Source organism: Oncorhynchus kisutch, unplaced genomic scaffold (assembly GCF_002021735.2).
Source record: "Oncorhynchus kisutch isolate 150728-3 unplaced genomic scaffold, Okis_V2 Okis03b-Okis08b_hom, whole genome shotgun sequence".
In the NCBI taxonomy this organism is placed as follows: Eukaryota; Metazoa; Chordata; class Actinopteri; order Salmoniformes; family Salmonidae; genus Oncorhynchus; species Oncorhynchus kisutch.
Genome location: NW_022261980.1, coordinates 7,841,133 through 7,860,019, shown reverse-complemented (window position 1 = coordinate 7,860,019; position 18,887 = coordinate 7,841,133). Strand labels below are relative to the sequence as shown.

General features: G+C 45.7%; 1 protein-coding gene across 1 annotated transcript in view; it reads left to right on the top strand.

The window, feature by feature from the left end:
* adamts7 (a disintegrin-like and metallopeptidase (reprolysin type) with thrombospondin type 1 motif, 7) overlaps positions 1-16,584 on the top strand; it is a 175,357-nt gene extending 158,773 nt beyond the window's left edge. Inside the window, exon 24 of the mRNA XM_031812698.1 lies at positions 16,310-16,584. Coding sequence (XP_031668558.1) covers positions 16,310-16,458 — 149 coding nt within the window. The 3' untranslated portion in view covers positions 16,459-16,584. The remainder of the gene's footprint in view (positions 1-16,309) is intronic.
* Positions 16,585-18,887: the final 2,303 nt, after the last annotated feature.

Genomic DNA, 18,887 nt, shown 5'->3' with positions numbered 1-18,887 from the left:
CGTGGTCCCATGGTATATATACCTGCGTACAATTGTTTGTACAGGCGAATGTGGTACCTTCAGGTGTTTGGAAATTGCACCCAAGGATGAATCAAACTTGTGGAGGTCTACAATTTTTTTTTCTGAGGTCTTGGCTGATATCTTTTGATTTTCCCATGATGTCAAGCAAAGAGGCACTGTGTTTGAAGGTAGGCCTTGAAATACATCCACAGGTAAACCTCCAATTGACTCAAATGATGTTAATTAGCCAATCAGAAGCTTCTAAAGCCATGACATAATTTTCTGGAATTTTCCAAGCTGTTTAAAGGCACAGTCAACTTAGTGGATGCAAACTTCTGAACCACTGGAATTGTGATACAGTGAATTATAAGTGAAATAATCTATCTGTAAACAATTATTGGGAAAATGACTTGCACAAATGTCATGCACAAATGTCCTAACCGACTTGCCAAAACTATAGTTTGTTAACAAGAAATTTGTGGAGTGGTTGAAAAACTCATTTTAATGACTCCAAGCTAAATGTATGTACATTTCATCAAAGTCATCAAAGCGGCATAGAGATTCTGTGTGTGGAAAAAGTTACTTATTTAAGTAGGCAAGTCAGTTAAGAGCAAATTCTTATTTACAATGGCCTACCCCGGCCAAATCCGGCGACGATGGGCCATTTGTGCACTGCCCTATGGGACTCCCAATCACGTCCGGATGTGATACAGCCTGGATTTAAACCAGGGTCTGTAGTGACGCCTCTTGCACTGAGATGCAGTGCCTTAGACCACTGCACCACTCGAGAGCCCACTTAGGGGTTAGGAGATGTCTAATCAGTGGAAGATGTAATTAAAATGAAAGTTAAAGGAAAAGGATGGGCTACAACGACCAAGAGTCAACAGGTAGGCGGCTACTTTATATTCTGAATGGTGTTGTTGTTATTTGTAACTGAGAAAAGCACATTCATTGCAGCCTCAATTAGCCTATCTAGCTAATGTTAGCTCGCTTAACTAGCTTTGCCCTGTTTGATGCCGTCAAGACATGTACTATGCAATCATATTTGATGATAAAAAAATCTAGCTATGGCAGCTATTAGCCTAGTATAGCGTGACTCGGCTTGGTTGGTTGCAGTCTCTCATCTTTCCCTCCCCCCTTGCTGCTCTCCGTGTCATTCATTCACAGTGCAGCCGCTCCCCCGCCTGCTAGAGCGGCATCTCTCTCTCTCTCCTTGCTAATACATTTTTTTAGCTTAAAATGATACTTTTCTGCTGCTTCCATCACTCGGATCACTCGTATAAAATGGCGCCGGAAGAAATGGCAGCAGTTTTACGGGCGCCCAACCAATTGTGCTATTATGCGGGGGGTTTTGCGTTATTTGTAACTTATTTTGTACATAATGTTTCTGCAACTGTATTTTAAGGTAGAAAAGAGCTTCTGGAAATCAGGACAGTGATCACTCACCTCAGATTAGACAAAGAGTTTCTGGAAATCAGGACAGCGATCACTCACCTCAGATTAGACAAAGAGCTTCTAGATATCAGGACAGCGATCACTCACCTCGGATTAGACAAAGAGCTTCTGGAAATCAGGACAGCGATCACTCACATCAGATTAGACAAAGAGCTTCTGGATATCAGGACAGCGATCACTCACCTCAGATTAGACAAAGAGCTTCTGGAAATCAGGACAGCGATCACTCACCTCAGATTAGACAAAGAGCTTCTGGAAATCAGGACAGCGATCACTCACCTCGGGTTAGACAAAGAGTTTCTGGAAATCAGGACCGCGATCACTCACCTCAGATTAGACAAAGAGTTTCTGGAAATCAGGACAGCGATCACTCACCTCAGATTAGACAAAGAGCTTCTGGATATCAGGACAGCGATCACTCACCTCGGATTAGACAAAGAGCTTCTGGAAATCAGGACAGCGATCACTCACATCAGATTAGACAAAGAGCTTCTGGATATCAGGACAGCGATCACTCACCTCAGATTAGACAAAGAGCTTCTGGAAATCAGGACAGCGATCACTCACCTCAGATTAGACAAAGAGCTTCTGGAAATCAGGACAGCGATCACTCACCTCAGATTAGACAAAGAGCTTCTGGATATCAGGACAGCGATCACTCACCTCGGATTAGACAAAGAGCTTCTGGAAATCAGGACAGCGATCACTCACATCAGATTAGACAAAGAGCTTCTGGAAATCAGGACAGCGATCACTCACCTCAGATTAGACAAAGAGCTTCTGGAAATCAGGACAGCGATCACTCACCTCAGATTAGACAAAGAGCTTCTGGAAATCAGGACAGCGATCACTCACCTCGGGTTAGACAAAGAGTTTCTGGAAATCAGGACCGCGATCACTCACCTCAGATTAGACAAAGAGTTTCTGGAAATCAGGACAGCGATCACTCACCTCAGATTAGACAAAGAGCTTCTGGATATCAGGACAGCGATCACTCACCTCGGATTAGACAAAGAGCTTCTGGAAATCAGGACAGCGATCACTCACATCAGATTAGACAAAGAGCTTCTGGATATCAGGACAGCGATCACTCACCTCAGATTAGACAAAGAGCTTCTGGAAATCAGGACAGCGATCACTCACCTCAGATTAGACAAAGAGCTTCTGGAAATCAGGACAGCGATCACTCACCTCAGATTAGACAAAGAGCTTCTGGATATCAGGACAGCGATCACTCACCTCAGATTAGACAAAGAGCTTCTGGATATCAGGACAGCGATCACTCACCTCAGATTAGACAAAGAGCTTCTGGAAATCAGGACAGCGATCACTCACATCAGATTAGACAAAGAGCTTCTGGAAATCAGGACAGCGATCACTCACCTCGGATTAGACAAAGAGCTTCTGGAAATCAGGACAGCGATCACTCACCTCGGATTAGACAAAGAGCTTCTGGAAATCAGGACAGCGATCACTCACCTCAGATTAGACAAAGCGCTTCTGGAAATCAGGACAGCGATCACTCACCTCAGATTAGACTAAGAGCTTCTGGAAATCAGGACAGCGATCACTCACCTCAGATTAGACTAAGAGCTTCTGGATATCAGGACAGAGATCACTCACCTCAGATTAGACAAAGAGCTTCTGGATATCAGGACAGCGATCACTCACCTCAGATTAGACAAAAAAATATTCAACAACAAGCAAGACTCACATGATATTCCCCAAACATCTGGCAGGGCCGACATCCCAGTTATTCGCAAGAGGAAGCGACGCAGGTACAGAGGACGAAGAGCCGGATGCCTTGTCAGGACCTGCAGAAGGCGAGTAGGAAAGCTGCCGTTGGCGAGTACTATTGACGGCAACGTAGTACTCAATAGTACTCGCCAACGTGCAAACATTGGACAATAAATTAGACGAGGTACGATCACGAATATCCTACCAACGGGACATCAAAAACTGTAATATCCTATGTTTCACGGAATCGTGGCTGAATGACGACATGGATATTCAGCTAGCGGGATATATGCTGCACCGTCAGGATAGAACAGCACACTCCGGTAAGAAGAGCTGGGGGCGGTCTGTGCATAAACAACAGCTGGTGCACAAAATCTAAGGAAGTCTCTAGATTTTGCTCGCCTGAAGTAGAGTATATTGTGATAAATTGCAGGCCACACTACTTGCCTAGAGAGTTCTCAGCTATACTTTTCGTGGCTGTTTATTAACCACCACAGACAGATGCTGGCACTAAGACCGCACTCAGTCAGCTGTATAAGGAAATAAGAAAACAGGAAACCACTCACCCAGAGGCGGCGCTCCTAGTGGCCGGAGACTTTAATGCAGGGAAACTTAAATCACTTCTACCAAATCTCTATCAACATGTTAAATGTGCAACCAGAGGGGGAAAAAATTCTAGATCACCTGTACTCCACGCACAGAGACACATACAAAGCTCTCCCTCGCCCTCCATTTGGTAAATCCGACTACAACTCTATCCTCCTGATTCCTGCTTACAGGCAAAAATGAAAGCAGGAAGCACCAGTCTATAAAAAAGTGGTCAGATGAAGCAGATGCTAAACTACAGGACTGTTTTGCTATCACAGACTGGAACATGTTCCGGGATTTTTCCGATGACTAAGGAATACACCACATCAGTCACTGGCTTTATCAATATGTGCATTGAGGATGTCGTCCACACAGTGACTGTACGTACATTTTATTTTATTTGTTATTTTACCAGGTAAGTTGACTGAGAGCACGTTCTCATTTACAGCAACGACCTGGGGAATAGTTACAGGGGAGAGGAGGGGGATGAATGAGCCAATTGTAAACTGGGGATTATTAGGTGACTGTGATGGTTTGAGGGCCAGATTGGGAATTTAGCCAGGACACCGGGCTTAACACCCCTACTCTTACGATAAGTGCCATGGGATCTTTAATGACCTCAGAGAGTCAGGACACCCGTTTAACATCCCATCCGAAAGACGGCACCCTACACAGGGTAGTGTCCCCAATCATTGGAGGCATTGTGGTATTTTTTAGACCAGAGGAAAGAGTGCCCCCTCCTGGCCCTCCAACACCACTTCCAGCAGCATCTGGTCTCCCATCCAGGGACTGACCAGGACCAACCTTGCTTAGTTTCAGAAGCAAGCCAGCAGTGGTATGCAGGGTGGTATGCTGCTGGCAACCAGAAGCCGGCAACCAGAAGCCATGGAGCCAACCAGAAGCCATGGATTACAGGCAACATTCGCACTGAGCTAAAGGGTAGAGCTGCCGCTTTCAAGGGGCGGGACTCTAACCTGGAAGCTTACAAGAAATCCCACTATGCCCTGCGACGAACCATCAAACACGCAAATCGTCAATACAGGGCTAAGAATGAATCATACTACACTGGCTCCGATGCTCGTCGGATGTGGCAGGGTGTGGCAGGATCCTCAAAAGGTTCTGCCGCTGCAACATCGAGACCGGTTTCATCACTGCCTGGTACGGAAATTGCTCGGCCTCTGACCGCAAGGCACTTCAGAGGGTAGTGGGTACGGCCCAGCACATCACTGGGGCAAACCTGCCTGCCATCCAGGACCTCTACACCAGGCGGTGTCAGAGGAAGGCCCTAAAAATTGGAAAGACCCCAGCCACCCGTCATAGACTGTTCTCTCTACTACCGCATGGCAAGCTGTATCGCAGTGCCAAGTCTAGGACCAAAAGGCTTCTCAACAGTTTTTACTACCTCAATTGGCCCGACCAACCAGTGCTCCCGCACATTGGCTAACCTAGCTATGTGCATTGTGTCCCACCACCCGCCAACCCCTCTTTTTACGCTACTGCTACTCTCAGTTCATCATATATGCATAGTCACTTTAACGGTACCTACATGTACATACTACCTTAATGAGCCTGACTAACAGGTGTCTGTATATAGCCGTGCTACTGTTAGTTTCAAATGTCTTTTTACTGTTGTTTTATTTCTTTACTTACCTACACACACACACACACACACACATATACCTTTTTTTTTGCTCAATTGGTTAGAGCCTTTAAGTAGCATTTCACTGTAAATACCTGTTGTATTCGGCGCACGTGACAAATAAACTTTGATTTGATTCAAATGGGATCGGGTACTGATACTCTCAGGTCTATATGACCTGATACTATCTGGTCTATATGGAATGGGTCCATGCGTGCGTACGTTCATTCATGTGTGTTCATGCATGTGAGTGTGTGTGTCTATGTGTTCATGCATGTGAGTGTGTGTGTCTATGTGTTCATGCATGTGAGTGTGTGTGTCTATGTGTTCATGCATGTGAGTGTGTGTGTCTATGTGTTCATGCATGCGAATGTGTGTCTCTGTGTATTCATGCATGTAAGTGTCATGGCTATCCCCCCCAGAGGGAAGTGTGTGTACCTGTGCTTTACAAAGTGTCAGGTGTGTCACGCCATCAAGGTCTTATGGGAGAGAACCAGTCCAGGGTCTCTCCCATACCTTTGTTACCCAGAAACAGAAACGTACAATCCCCAGAGTATGTCCATGTCACTGCCTGGCATGCCAATCTTCAGACTGACTGGGGGATACTGGTACTGACGGACTGGGGGAGTCTTGGTACTGACGGACTGGGGGATACTGGTACTGACTAACTGGGGGGTCCTGGTACTGACTGACTGGGGGGTTCTGGTACTGACTGACTGGGAGGTACTGGTACTGACTGACTGGGGGGTACTGGTACTGACTGACTGGGGGGTACTGGTACTGACTGACTGGGGGATACTGGTACTCACCGACTGGGGGATACTGGTACTGACTGACTGGGAGGTACTGGTACTGACTGACTGGCTGGGGGGATACTGGTACTGACTGACTGGGGGGATACTGGTACTGACTGACTGGGGGATACTGGTACTGACGGACTGGGAGGTACTGGTACTGACTGACTGGGGGATACTGGTACTGACGGACTGGGAGGTACTGGTACTGACTGACTGGGGGATACTGGTACTGACGGACTGGGAGGTACTGGTACTGACTGACTGGGGGATACTGGTACTGACGGACTGGGAGGTACTGGTACTGACTGACTGGGGGATACTGGTACTGACGGACTGGGAGGTACTGGTACTGACTGACTGGGGGGTACTGGTGGGCGCATGAATCTCATTATGGTTTGTTCATACTACATAAGCAGCGCTATAACACATCTAATAACAATAGCAACCTGATTTGAAGAATACTAAAGAATACTGGTGTGGTGACCGTTTTATGTAACATTTGTAAAAGCTCTGTCCTCCACTGAAGTGCTCCACACCATGAACAAAAGTAGGGCAGTATGTTCATATGCTCACAACATCGCCTCTCACTGACTCAATAACAGTTTGAGTGAACATCAGGTGTCTTCTATGGTAGTGCTGCTGGTGCAGTGAATACACTGTGCCTTGTTCTTCCATTAGCCCTGTATAGAGCCAGATGAAAGACCCCATCAGTGTTTCTTCCCTCAAATTGGACCAGTCCACACAAAGCCTCAGTTCTTCACATTCTATTACAGGACCTTGGATGAAATAGTTCATAACAGAGAATTCATGTGGTTTCTCTGCCTGGAACACCCAGGAGAAAAGGCTAATAAGACAGACAAAAGCTTATAGAAAAACATCTATCAACCTGGTTGGATTGGCACTGAGCAGGTCTGTGTTATCACACGTGTCCACCTGTCTGATACACGTGGTAGGGGCCATTAATGGAGCTTCTCTGGTGGAAAGTAATTCATTCTGCTGTAGCCCCCTCTCTACCATGTGAATCATATAAGCAGACAGAAGGACTAGTCAATAAGGGGCTAAGAATAAAACAAAATAAAATACAATTTAAAAGGCCATTTCCGTCAAACTTCGCTCTCATGCTTCAAACAGGAAGTGTGGTATGGTGTGTGTGTGTGTGTGTGCGCGCTACATAGTGAAGAAGACAGAGGTAAAGCATGAGCCAGCATGTGATAAACAGTTACATTTCTCATCTATAATCCACTTACAGCAACAGGGAAATCAGTGTATACTTCAGGCTTCCCTTCCTAATGCTTCAGGCTTCCCTCATTATGCTTCAGGATTCCCTTCCTAATGCTTCAGGCTTCTATCATTATGCGTCAGGCTTCCCTCATTATGCTTCAGGCTTCCCTCATTATGCTTCAGGCTTCCATCCATTATGCTTCAGGCATCCCTCCATTATGCTTCAGGCTTCCCTCATTATGCTTCAGGCTTCCATCCATTATGCTTCAGGCTTCCCTCATTATGCTTCAGGCTTCCCTCATTATGCTTCAGGCTTCCATCCATTATGCTTCAGGTTTCCCTCCATTATGCGCCAGGTTTCCCTCCATTATGCGCCAGGCTTCCCTCCATTATGCGCCAGGCTTCCCTCATTATGATTCAGGCGTCCCTCATTATGATTCAGGCTTCCCTCATTATGCGTCAGGCTTCCCTCATTATGCTTCAGGCTTCCCTCCATGATGCTTCAGGCTTCCCTCCCTTATGCTTCAGGCTTCCCTCCCTTATGCTTCAGGCTTCCCTCCCTTATGCTTCAGGCTTCCCTCCCTAATGCTTCAGGCTTCCAACCCTAATGCTTCAGGCTTCCCTTCCTTATGCTTCAGAAAATCAAATCAAATGTATTTATAAAGCCCTTCGTACATCAACTGATATCACAAAGTGCTGTACAGAAACTCAGCCTAAAACCCCAAACAGCAATCAATGCAGGTGTAGAAGCACGGTGGCTAGGAAAAACTCCTTAGAAAGGCCAAAACCTAGGAAGAAACCTAGAGAGGAACCAGGCTATGTGGGGTGGCCAGTCCTCTTCTGGCTGTGCCAGGTGGAGATTATAACAGAACATGGCCAAGATGTTCAAATGTTCATAAATGACCAGCATGGTCAAATAATAATAGGCTTCCCTCCCTTATGCTTCAGGATCCTACCCTAATGCTTCAGGCTTCCAACCCTAATGCTTCAGGCTTCCAACACTAATGCTTCAGGCTTCCAACACTAATGCTTCATGCTTCCCTTATTATGATTCAGGCTTCCCTCATTATGCTTCAGGCATCCCTCATAATTCTTCAGGTATCCCTCATTATGCTTCAGGCTTCCCTCCCTGACAAGGTACAAATCTGTCGTTCTGCCCCTGAACAGACAGTTAACCCACTGTTCCTAGGCCGTCATTCAAAATAAGAATTTGTACTTAACTGACTTGCCTAGTTAAATAAAGGTAACATTTTTATTTATTTTTTTAAATAAAAATTACTATGGACAGTGAGGGGAGGCTGCCAGGCAAGGGGGAAGGTGAAAATTCTTTGCAGCCTGATGTGTGCAGTGGGCTGTGACTTAGTGCAAAGCCTTGAGTCTCAGTGAACTCAGTGAGTAGTGGTGTGTATCCCAATCTCACTTTCTCTTCTTCTCCTCTAATTGTCACACCTCTCTCTTATTTCGCTCTAATTTCTCTCTCTCTGTCAACCCCCCCACCCCCCCTCTCTGTCTCTCTCTCTGTGTGAAAGTTGACAGCGCTGGGCAGCTTCCACAAGTCAGTAATGAGGGGTACTCTGGGGAAGCCCCTGTCCAAGGAGAGACTCATTGATCCAGACAGACCGACAGGCCGGCTAGGAGTTCCAAACCCCACAGCTCCCTCTCCAAAGCGCTTTTCCCCTGAGCACACACAGACAGGTTCGGTAGAAAGTTTGAGATTTAAAGTTGGAATTGATAGACACTAAACAGAAAACAAGATCCCACAAAACCCAAAAGGAAAATGACAACTTATATGTGATCTCCAATCAGAGACAACGATAGACAGCTGCCTCTGATTGGGAACCACACGCGGCCAAAAACCAAGAAATAGAGAACATAGACTTTCCCACCCGAGTCACACGCTGACCTAACCAAACATAGAGAACAAAAAGGATCTCTAAGGTCAGGGCGTGACATTAGGCTTCTTGTAACTTCCATCATGTGCACATTTCATATCAAATTAAATGTCCAATAGTTTCATGTGGAATTCTCGTCTCGTTACATTTTCATCTACTAAAATTAATTTGTAATAGTTATTGTGTTTTAGTCAGGAAAAGTAGGTTGGTGAGTATTTTTCATCATGGTTGTTGTTGAGGAAATTATAACACTGTTGTTGATGTAGCTTTAAACCAATGCGTTGTGATCCTCTTGCCAGGTCCAACCTCTCCCTGGTCTACTGGCCTGCATTTCCAATGTGAATGAGGTCATCCCGTCTCTCCCGGAGTCATGCCCCAGTAGTACATCTAATAAACCCTGGGTTATATTCAGTCACTGTGAAGAGGATACGGTACAGTACAGTGGCGTGGGACGAGAGTACGAGGTCTGTGAACAAGAGGTTCCAGTTGCTTCAAATTTCCCCCCGGTGCTATAATAGTCCATGGATACTGCTGCTTCCAGTACAGTTTGAGAGTGGAAAGCCAGAGGAAGTCCACATCAAGCAGGCCTACAGGATGTGCCTGTCTCCCCCCTCTCTCTGTGTACTGTCATGTTGTTCCATGTGGGAGGGGTTGGACGGTTAGTGGGGGAGTGGATCATACCATGAGAAGGGGAGGTGGTGAGGGGGAGGGGTGCAGGAAACAGTGCGGGATAGCACTTCAGCTGTGACCTCTGACCCCTGTGATGTTAGGGCGCTCTGTGATCTGGGGCAGCATATGGAAATTATGTTGCGCTGACAGAAGCTTCTGAGGACTGAGAGATGAATTGGTTTCTCTGTGGTGGAGCTGGTTAAGACAGGAGGATAGTGGACTTGACTGAACCCTCTGTGGTAGAGCTGCTGGTTAAGACAGGAGGGTAGTGGACTTGACTGAACCCTTTGTGGTGGAGCTGCCTGTTAAGACAGGAGGGTAGTGGACTCGACTGTACCCTCTGTGGTGGAGCTGGTTAAGACAGGAGGGTAGTGGACTCAACTGTACCCTCTGTGGTGGAGCTGGTTAAGACAGGAGGGTAGTGGACTCGACTGTACCCTCTGTGGTGGAGTTGGTTAAGACAGGAGGGTAGTGGACTTGACTGAACCCTCTGTGGTGGAGCTGGTTAAGACAGGAGGGTAGTGGACTTGACTGAACCCTCTGTGGTGGAGCTGGTTAAGACAGGAGGGTAGTGGACTCGACTGAACCCTCTGTGGTGGAGTTGGTTAAGCCAGGAGGGTAGTGGACTTGACTGAACCCTCTGTGGTGGAGTTGGTTAAGTCAGGAGGGTAGTGGACTTGACTGAACCCTCTGTGGTGGAGCTGGTTAAGACAGGAGGGTAGTGGACTTGACTGAACCCTCTGTGGTGGAGTTGGTTAAGTCAGGAGGGTAGTGGACTTGACTGAACCCTCTGTGGTGGAGCTGGTTAAGACAGGAGGGTAGTGGACTTGACTGAATGCTCTCAAGCCATGGCTTGTCTTCCAGCCCCCAGCTACAGTAGGGGCGAAAGACAGTGAGGCGGATTGTTAAGTACTTTGCGCGCGCCCATGTCTGTTCAATGATGAAGTACAGTAGGAGGATTACTGTATGTGGAAGAGTTCTGTGGTGCCGTCTTAGTTGGAACATTTGACACAATAATGTTCTTGTTCCTAACTTGTAGAAGTGTGAACAACCGGAGTTCATCTCGCTGTTTATTAGCTCAAGATTGGCTGTATACTGTTTTATTAGAGCAAGATGCTCTTTGTATGTTTTTTGTGATTTGTTAGATATTCATCATTTTAAAATGGAATAAAGTACTGTATATTGTATGTCTTGGATGTGTGTCAGAGTAGATAGATAGAAAGCCTGCAGCCGGCGTATTCTGTCCCACATGCTTCAGTCGATCTCGCTTCACAATATACTGCGTTTTCTTTATTCCTATCACTGTGTATTGTGAAGCTGGCTGATGAAACCATATGGGAACAGAATATACTAACTACTACAGCCACTATCTCCCCCTTGACTACTATCTTGACCTTGACATTCACCTAGAATTCCCCATTTAAGATGGCTCATCTACCATGATTCAGATTCATGAGGCACTGATATGTTCGTATACCACCACTTCATTGCTGGTTATTGTTTGTGTGTGTTTTGAATATTTTGTCCTGAATGTTCTTGCTGTTGGGCTCTGGTGGGTTAGATTTCCAAACTTGAAACGTACTTACCAGCTGTCCAGTGAGGGAAAAAACATGGCTCCTCTAGCTAATTAGTGTGCAATGAGATTTGCTTGTTGTGAGATATTTGGTGAAATGTACAATATAATACCCTGGACTTTTTAATTTAAGCAAGGAGTCAACTCAGGATGGCAGTGATGTTGGAATCTCAGCATTACAAATGACTCCAGTTCCTAGAATAGTTTCAGCAAATGGTCTGTGCCAAGAAAGGCATATTTATTTCAATTTCTAATGCTCTTCCTGGGTTTAATATGATAACAACCCAGCTCTCTGGGGGGTCTCGCTACCTAGCTTTACAGCAATATTAGAATTTGACTGGAGAAGGAAGCTTTGAGCACACTTAAAGCACACTGTAGACAGGATACCTCCACGCCAATTGCTGCTGACAAAGGTGAGTCATGTCTAAAAATAAAGCTTTGCTTCTCGGTGACTGTTTGTGTGTGTGTGTATCCTGTCTGCTTTTATTCACACAATCATGTCTTGTTTTTATTCAGCACCTGCAGCAACTCATCCAGACTCACCTTCCACTGTCGCTACGCTAGCTCATCCAGACTCACCTTCCACTGTCGCTACGCTAGCTCATCCAGACTCACCTTCCACTGTCGCTACGCTAGCTCATCCAGACTCACCTTCCTCTGTCGCTACGCTAGCTCATCCAGACTCACCTTCCACTGTCGCTACGCTAGCTCATCCAGACTCACCTTCCACTGTCGCTACGCTAGCTCATCCAGACTCACCTTCCTCTGTCGCTACGCTAGCTCATCCAGACTCACCTTCCTCCCAGTCGCTACTCTAACTCATCCAAACTCACCTTCCACTGACGCTACGCTAGCTCATCCAGACTCACCTTCCACTGTCGCTACGCTAGCTCATCCAGACTCACCTTCCACTGTTGCTATGCTTAGCTCATCCAGACTCACCTTCCTCCCAGTCGCTACTCTAACTCATCCAAACTCACCTTCCACTGTTTGCTATGCTTAGCTCATCCAGACTCACCTTCCTCTGTTGCTACTCTAGCTCATCCAGACTCACCTTCCTCCCAGTCGCTACTCTAACTCATCCAAACTCACCTTCCTCTGTTGCTACTCTAGCTCATCCGGACTCACCTTCCACTGTATATAGCCTCGTTATTGTTATTCTTATTGTGTTACTTTTTACTATTACTTTTTATTTTAGTCTACTTGGTAAATATTTTCTTCTTCTTGAACTGCACTGTTGGTTAAGAGCTTATAAGTAAGCATTTCATGGAAAAGTCTACACTTGTTGTATTTGGTGCATGTGACAAATAAAGTTTGATTTGAAATTGGGGAGAAAAAGGGGTAAAAATATATATATATTTTAAAAACTCACCCAGACTCACCATCCTCTGTCGCTACGCTAACTTGCCCAGACTCACCATCCTCTCAGTCGCTACGCTAACTTGCCTAGACTCACCATCCTCTCAGTCGCTACGATAACTTGCCCAGACTCACCATCCTCTCAGTTGCTACGCTTACTTGCCCAGATTCACCTTCATCTCAGTTGCTACGCTAACTCACCCAGACTCACCTTCCTATCAATCTCTATGCTAGCTCACCCAGACTCACCTTCCTCTGTCACTACGCTAACTCACCCAGACTCACCTTCCTATCAATCTCTATGCTAGCTCACCCAGACTCACCTTCCTCTGTCACTACGCTAACTCACCCAGACTCACCTTCCTCTCAGTCACTATGCTAACTCACACAGACTCACCTTCCTCTCAGTCGCTACACTAACTCAGACACTACACTAACCCAGACTCACCTTCCTTTCAATCTCTATGCTAGCTCACCCAGACTCACCTTCCTCTGTTGCTACGCTAACTCACCCAGACTCACCTTCCTTTCAATCTCTATGCTAGCTTACCGAGACTCACCTTCCTCTCAGCTCCTGGTTCTCAGGCAGTCCTGCCCCCAGAGCACCACTTGAGGTTTAGGAGAATGAGGCAGAGAACAGAAGAGGAAGGCTTCAGTTAAATCCTTCCCTCCACTCCCCTGCTGTGGGATGATAAAGGCAGTGGAACAATGAAGTCATTTCTAATACAGATGCTGAGAGTTTGGTTTTAACAGACTATGGTGAACACTCTGAAAAACTGCTGAGATCTCTCTTTGTGTACGGTAGAGCTCAAGACCATCTCAACTTGACTTTGTTACAGAATGGTCCTATGAAGAGTTCCTAACTGTATATAATAGCTTACGATAGATTCATTCCATTGCACTTTCCCATCATTGCTGGCCTTGTTTTTAGTTGGCAATTTAAACCGAATTGGTTACAGATTCATCACAATGTTCATGTAGCACTCAAGAAGACAACTCCATCGCTTACTATTCATTTTTCAATCATGCACAATCTCCCAATAACTCAACATCCTCGTCTCTACTTCTAAGGACATATCCTTGTTGGGGATAATGTTACAAAGGTAGCGTGTTACGTAAACTGATACATTTTTATGAGTCACTAGTAATATAACGCTTTACTTTCCATTCAAAGTAATATTGTAAAGTATGTCATATGTAATATATTGCTATTTCAAGTAACTAATCCACAACAAATGTCTTCAATTGTCATTGTGATTCTAATCACTAAGATCTGGCCTTGCATTATCAGTTGAAAAAAATGAAAGATAAATCTTACTGTAGACTGGAAAAGAGAGCCTCTTCAGGACTGCCTGAGAGCACAGTGTAGCTCATTATTGTTTTTATTTCTGTTAGTTTTCAATAATCCTCTGGCATTGTTTTATTAATTGAATAATGTATTCCTTTTTCCATTTCATATTCACTGATGTGCTTTAATGGTGCTGCGAGAGGATAAATATTCTAAAGAACTTCTGCCCTCATTTTCCCTCGGCAACCGTGGCTTCAATCTATCCTTCCCATAATACATCTGCAGGCGCTGAAAACCGTTTTCATCCATTACAGAAGGTTATCTACAGTCACAAGCTTTATCATTTTGCACCCGATGGGGAAATTATTTGGTTATTAAACCCCACATTATATTTTTTTTATCTGAGATTTCTCAGGGGAATTATTTGAAATGTTTTAATTATACAGTATTTGTCTACATTTCCCATTGACAGCGAGGTATGATTTGATCTGAAGATATACTCTACTAAGTTAAAATCATACAGGGTTGATCTCCCTTCCAAAGCACAGATGAATGTGGACATATACCACATAACTATATTGTTCTTCATCACTTTTAATGTCTCATAAGTGTCTTTCATTTGTATGTTTTTGTTGAAAGGATCTGTAATGCTCAGTCAAAATGGACACCGTCAGCAACACTCACTACTATCACTAAGATCTGGTACATTCCAGGCCTGAGGCCTCAGCAGACTTTAATGTCCCCTTTCTCTCTGTCTCAGATCAGGCCCCTATATGCTTTACATGCATGTTTTAGCATAGGATTTGTCTTAATTACATCATGCATACAGATGATAGTGATTTGGCATCGTTAGCGTCTCATACTAGCTATACCTTGTTTAAGTGACCTTGGATGACTGGTTAACTCCTCAAAGGAGGTCTGAGACCATTAGTGATGAAAGATTAGGAAAAGTCCTCATCACCTTGTAAAATGCACAATAGCTGATTTGGCTGTGATGATGATGAGGATGTTTCTCATTATGTAACTTGTGAAATGTCATTATAATATTGTGCCTTGAGCAAATCACATTATAATGAAGCAATCCCGTTATCATGAAGACATGTTTCGTTGTGTCATTCCATCATACTCTTATGACATCCATGTAATGTGAACCATGTGCTGCTTCGCTAGTGGTATTTGTGGCTGTAGCAAGTTGTTGTCATGCTGTTAAGTCCCTCTCAGCTTTCCCTATATGAGAAAACCATGCTTGCATTTTGGTTATTTCACAATCACATAGTTACATTCTCACCACACATGTAATGTGAACCATGACTCTGACATATTGTATCTAATGAGTGTTGCTAGTGTCTGTGCTTTTGTAGTGCTGTAAAGCTGTGCCTTTCAGATTGCTTTAAGTTGTTGTCCCCATGGTGCACATCTCTGTTGAATTCAGACATCCCAGTGCCCTGACCTGAAGGAGCCTGTCAAGCATTCATAACACAAACAACCCTCGTTAGCACGCCTCTGTGAGCCTTGTTAGCGCGCCTCTGTGAGCCTTGTTAGTGCTCCTCTGTGAGCCTTGTTAGTGCTCCTCTGTGAGCCTTGTTAGTGCTCCTCTGTGAGCCTCGCTAGCGCGCCTCTGTTAGCCTCATTAGCGCGCCTCTGTTAGCCTCATTAGCGCGCCTCTGTTAGCCTCATTAGCGCGCCTCTGTTAGCCTCATTAGCGCGCCTCTGTTAGCCTCGTTAGCGCACCTCTGTTAGCCTCGTTAGGCGCCTCTGTGAGCCTTTGTTAGCGCGCTTCTGTGAGCCTCGTTAGCGCGCCTCTGTGAGCACAGGGTAATAGAGCATGAGCAGGAATGCCTATGAGTCATCTGAGCAGTGACCTTTGAACTTAAGGGGCTCAGTGGTCCTAGTGTGTTGTTATTCAACTTTTTAAATCCATTCTTCATAGTACAAAGTCTGACTTGGGTCACAGTCTCTATAGGGCATATGTAGCAATTATCTTTTCTATTAAGGGAACTTAGTTATGCAGAAGCTGTTGGTGTCCTTATTATACAGAATTGTCTCACAGATAACTCTCTCTGTGCCTCTGTGTCTCTCTGTCTCTCTCAGGGCTCACGTGTCTTCGTGACCGCCTCACGTTCCGTTTCTGTCAGACCCTCCAGTGGCTTGGCCGATGCCACCTGCCCGCCGTGCGGACACAGTGCTGCAAGACCTGTGGCCGGCGTTCCCGTGGCAACGAGCGCACGTCCCGTCGCTGAGGTCAGCGATCAATATAGGGTGGACACGGTCACCCACACTCTTACACTCTCACACGCACAGACATGGACACGCACAGACATGGACACGCACAGACATGGACACGCACAGATATGGACAGACACGGACATGGACACCCACAGACATGGACACGCACAGACATGGACACGCACAGACATGGACACGCACAGACATGGACACGCACAGACATGGACACGCACAGACATGGACACACACAGACATGGACACACACAGACATGGACACGCACAGACATGGACACGCACAGACATGGACACACACACACACAACACATACAGATGATCAGGTAGGAGCTCTGGACCTGCAAAATTGCATCATCCATCTTGTCCATCTTTCGTTGAAGGGTGAATCTTGAGCTGGATACACACACAATTTCTCATACAGGTCTAGTGTCAAATTGGTAGCTACTCTCACCCTGTCCTGGCTGCTGGGTCAGATTTTCTCAGTGCTGTTGGGATAGAGCCACATTCTGGGTGGTAGGAAAACTATACCTGAGCTGTGCTTGATTAGTTTGCCTGGTATAATGGAACCAATGGAATAGTCCCAAAGGTGCTAATAGAATTATATCAAGCACTCCTCAAAAAATGATTTTACACATAGTAGGATGGGAGCACATGACACAACACAAATTCCTCCAAACTGTATAATGAAGAAACATGGTTGTTGCTCTCTCTACTGTTGAGATAATGATGTATGTGTTTGTTTGCACTTTTCTCTCTGATGGATCAAACTGTTTTTCTTTTTTGATTGTGAGAAATGGTGCAGCTGGACCACGTGGTTTAGTCATATGTCTGGTTCAGCCAGTAGCAACGTGGACTGGACCACGTGGTTTAGTCATATGTCTGGTTCAGCCAGTAGCAACGTGGACTGGAACACGTGGTTTAGTCATATGTCTGGTTCAGCCAGTAGCAACGTGGACTGTAACACGTGGTTTAGTCATATGTCTGGTTCAGCCAGTAGCAACATGGACTGGAACACGTGGTTTAGTCATATGTCTGGTTCAGCCAGTAGCAACATGGACTGGAACACGTGGTTTAGTCATATGTCTGGTTCAGCCAGTAGCAACGTGGACTGGAACACGTGGTTTAGTCATATGTCTGGTTCAGCCAGTAGCAACGTGGACTGGAACACGTGGTTTAGTCATATGTCTGGTTCAGCCAGTAGCAACGTGGACTGGAACACGTGGTTTAGTCATATGTCTGGTTCAGCCAGTAGCAACGTGGACTGGACCACGTGGTTTAGTCATATGTCTGGTTCAGCCAGTAGCAACGTGGACTGGAACACGTGGTTTAGTCATATGTCTGGTTCAGCCAGTAGCAACGTGGACTGGACCACGTGGTTTAGTCATATGTCTGGTTCAGCCAGTAGCAACGTGGACTGTAACACGTGGTTTAGTCATATGTCTGGTTCAGCCAGTAGCAACATGGACTGGAACACGTGGTTTAGTCATATGTCTGGTTCAGCCAGTAGCAACATGGACTGGAACACGTTGTTTAGTCATATGTCTGGTTCAGCCAGTAGCAACGTGGACTGGAACACGTGGTTTAGTCATATGTCTGGTTCAGCCAGTAGCAACGTGGACTGGAACACGTGGTTTAGTCATATGTCTGGTTCAGCCAGTAGCAACATGGACTGGAACACGTGGTTTAGTCATATGTCTGGTTCAGCCAGTAACAACGTGGACTGGACCACGTGGTTTAGTCATATGTCTGGTTCAGCCAGTAGCAACGTGGACTGGAACACGTGGTTTAGTCATATGTCTGGTTCAGCCAGTAGCAACGTGGACTGGAACACGTGGTTTAGTCATATGTCTGGTTCAGCCAGTAGCAACGTGGACTGGAACACGTGGTTTAGTCATATGTCTGGTTCAGCCAGTAACAACGTGGACTGGAACACGTGGTTTAGTCATATGTCTGGTTCAGCCAGTAGCAACGTGGACTGGACCACGTGGTTTAGTCATATGTCTGGTTCAGCCAGTAGCAACGTGGACTGGAACACGTGGTTTAGTCATATGTCTGGTTCAGCCAGTAGCAACGTGGACTGGAACACGTGGTTTAGTCATATGTCTGGTTCAGCCAGTAGCAACGTGGACTGGAACACGTGGTTTAGTCATATGTCTGGTTCAGCCAGTAGCAACGTGGACTGGAACACGTGGTTTAGTCATATGTCTGGTTCAGCCAGTAGCAACGTGGACTGGAACACGTGGTTTAGTCATATGTCTGGTTCAGCCAGTAGCAACGTGGACTGGAACACGTGGTTTAGTCATATGTCTGGTTCAGCCAGTAGCAACGTGGACTGGAACACGTGGTTTAGTCATATGTCTGGTTCAGCCAGTAGCAACGTGGACTGGAACACGTTGTTTAGTCATATGTCTGGTTCAGCCAGTAGCAA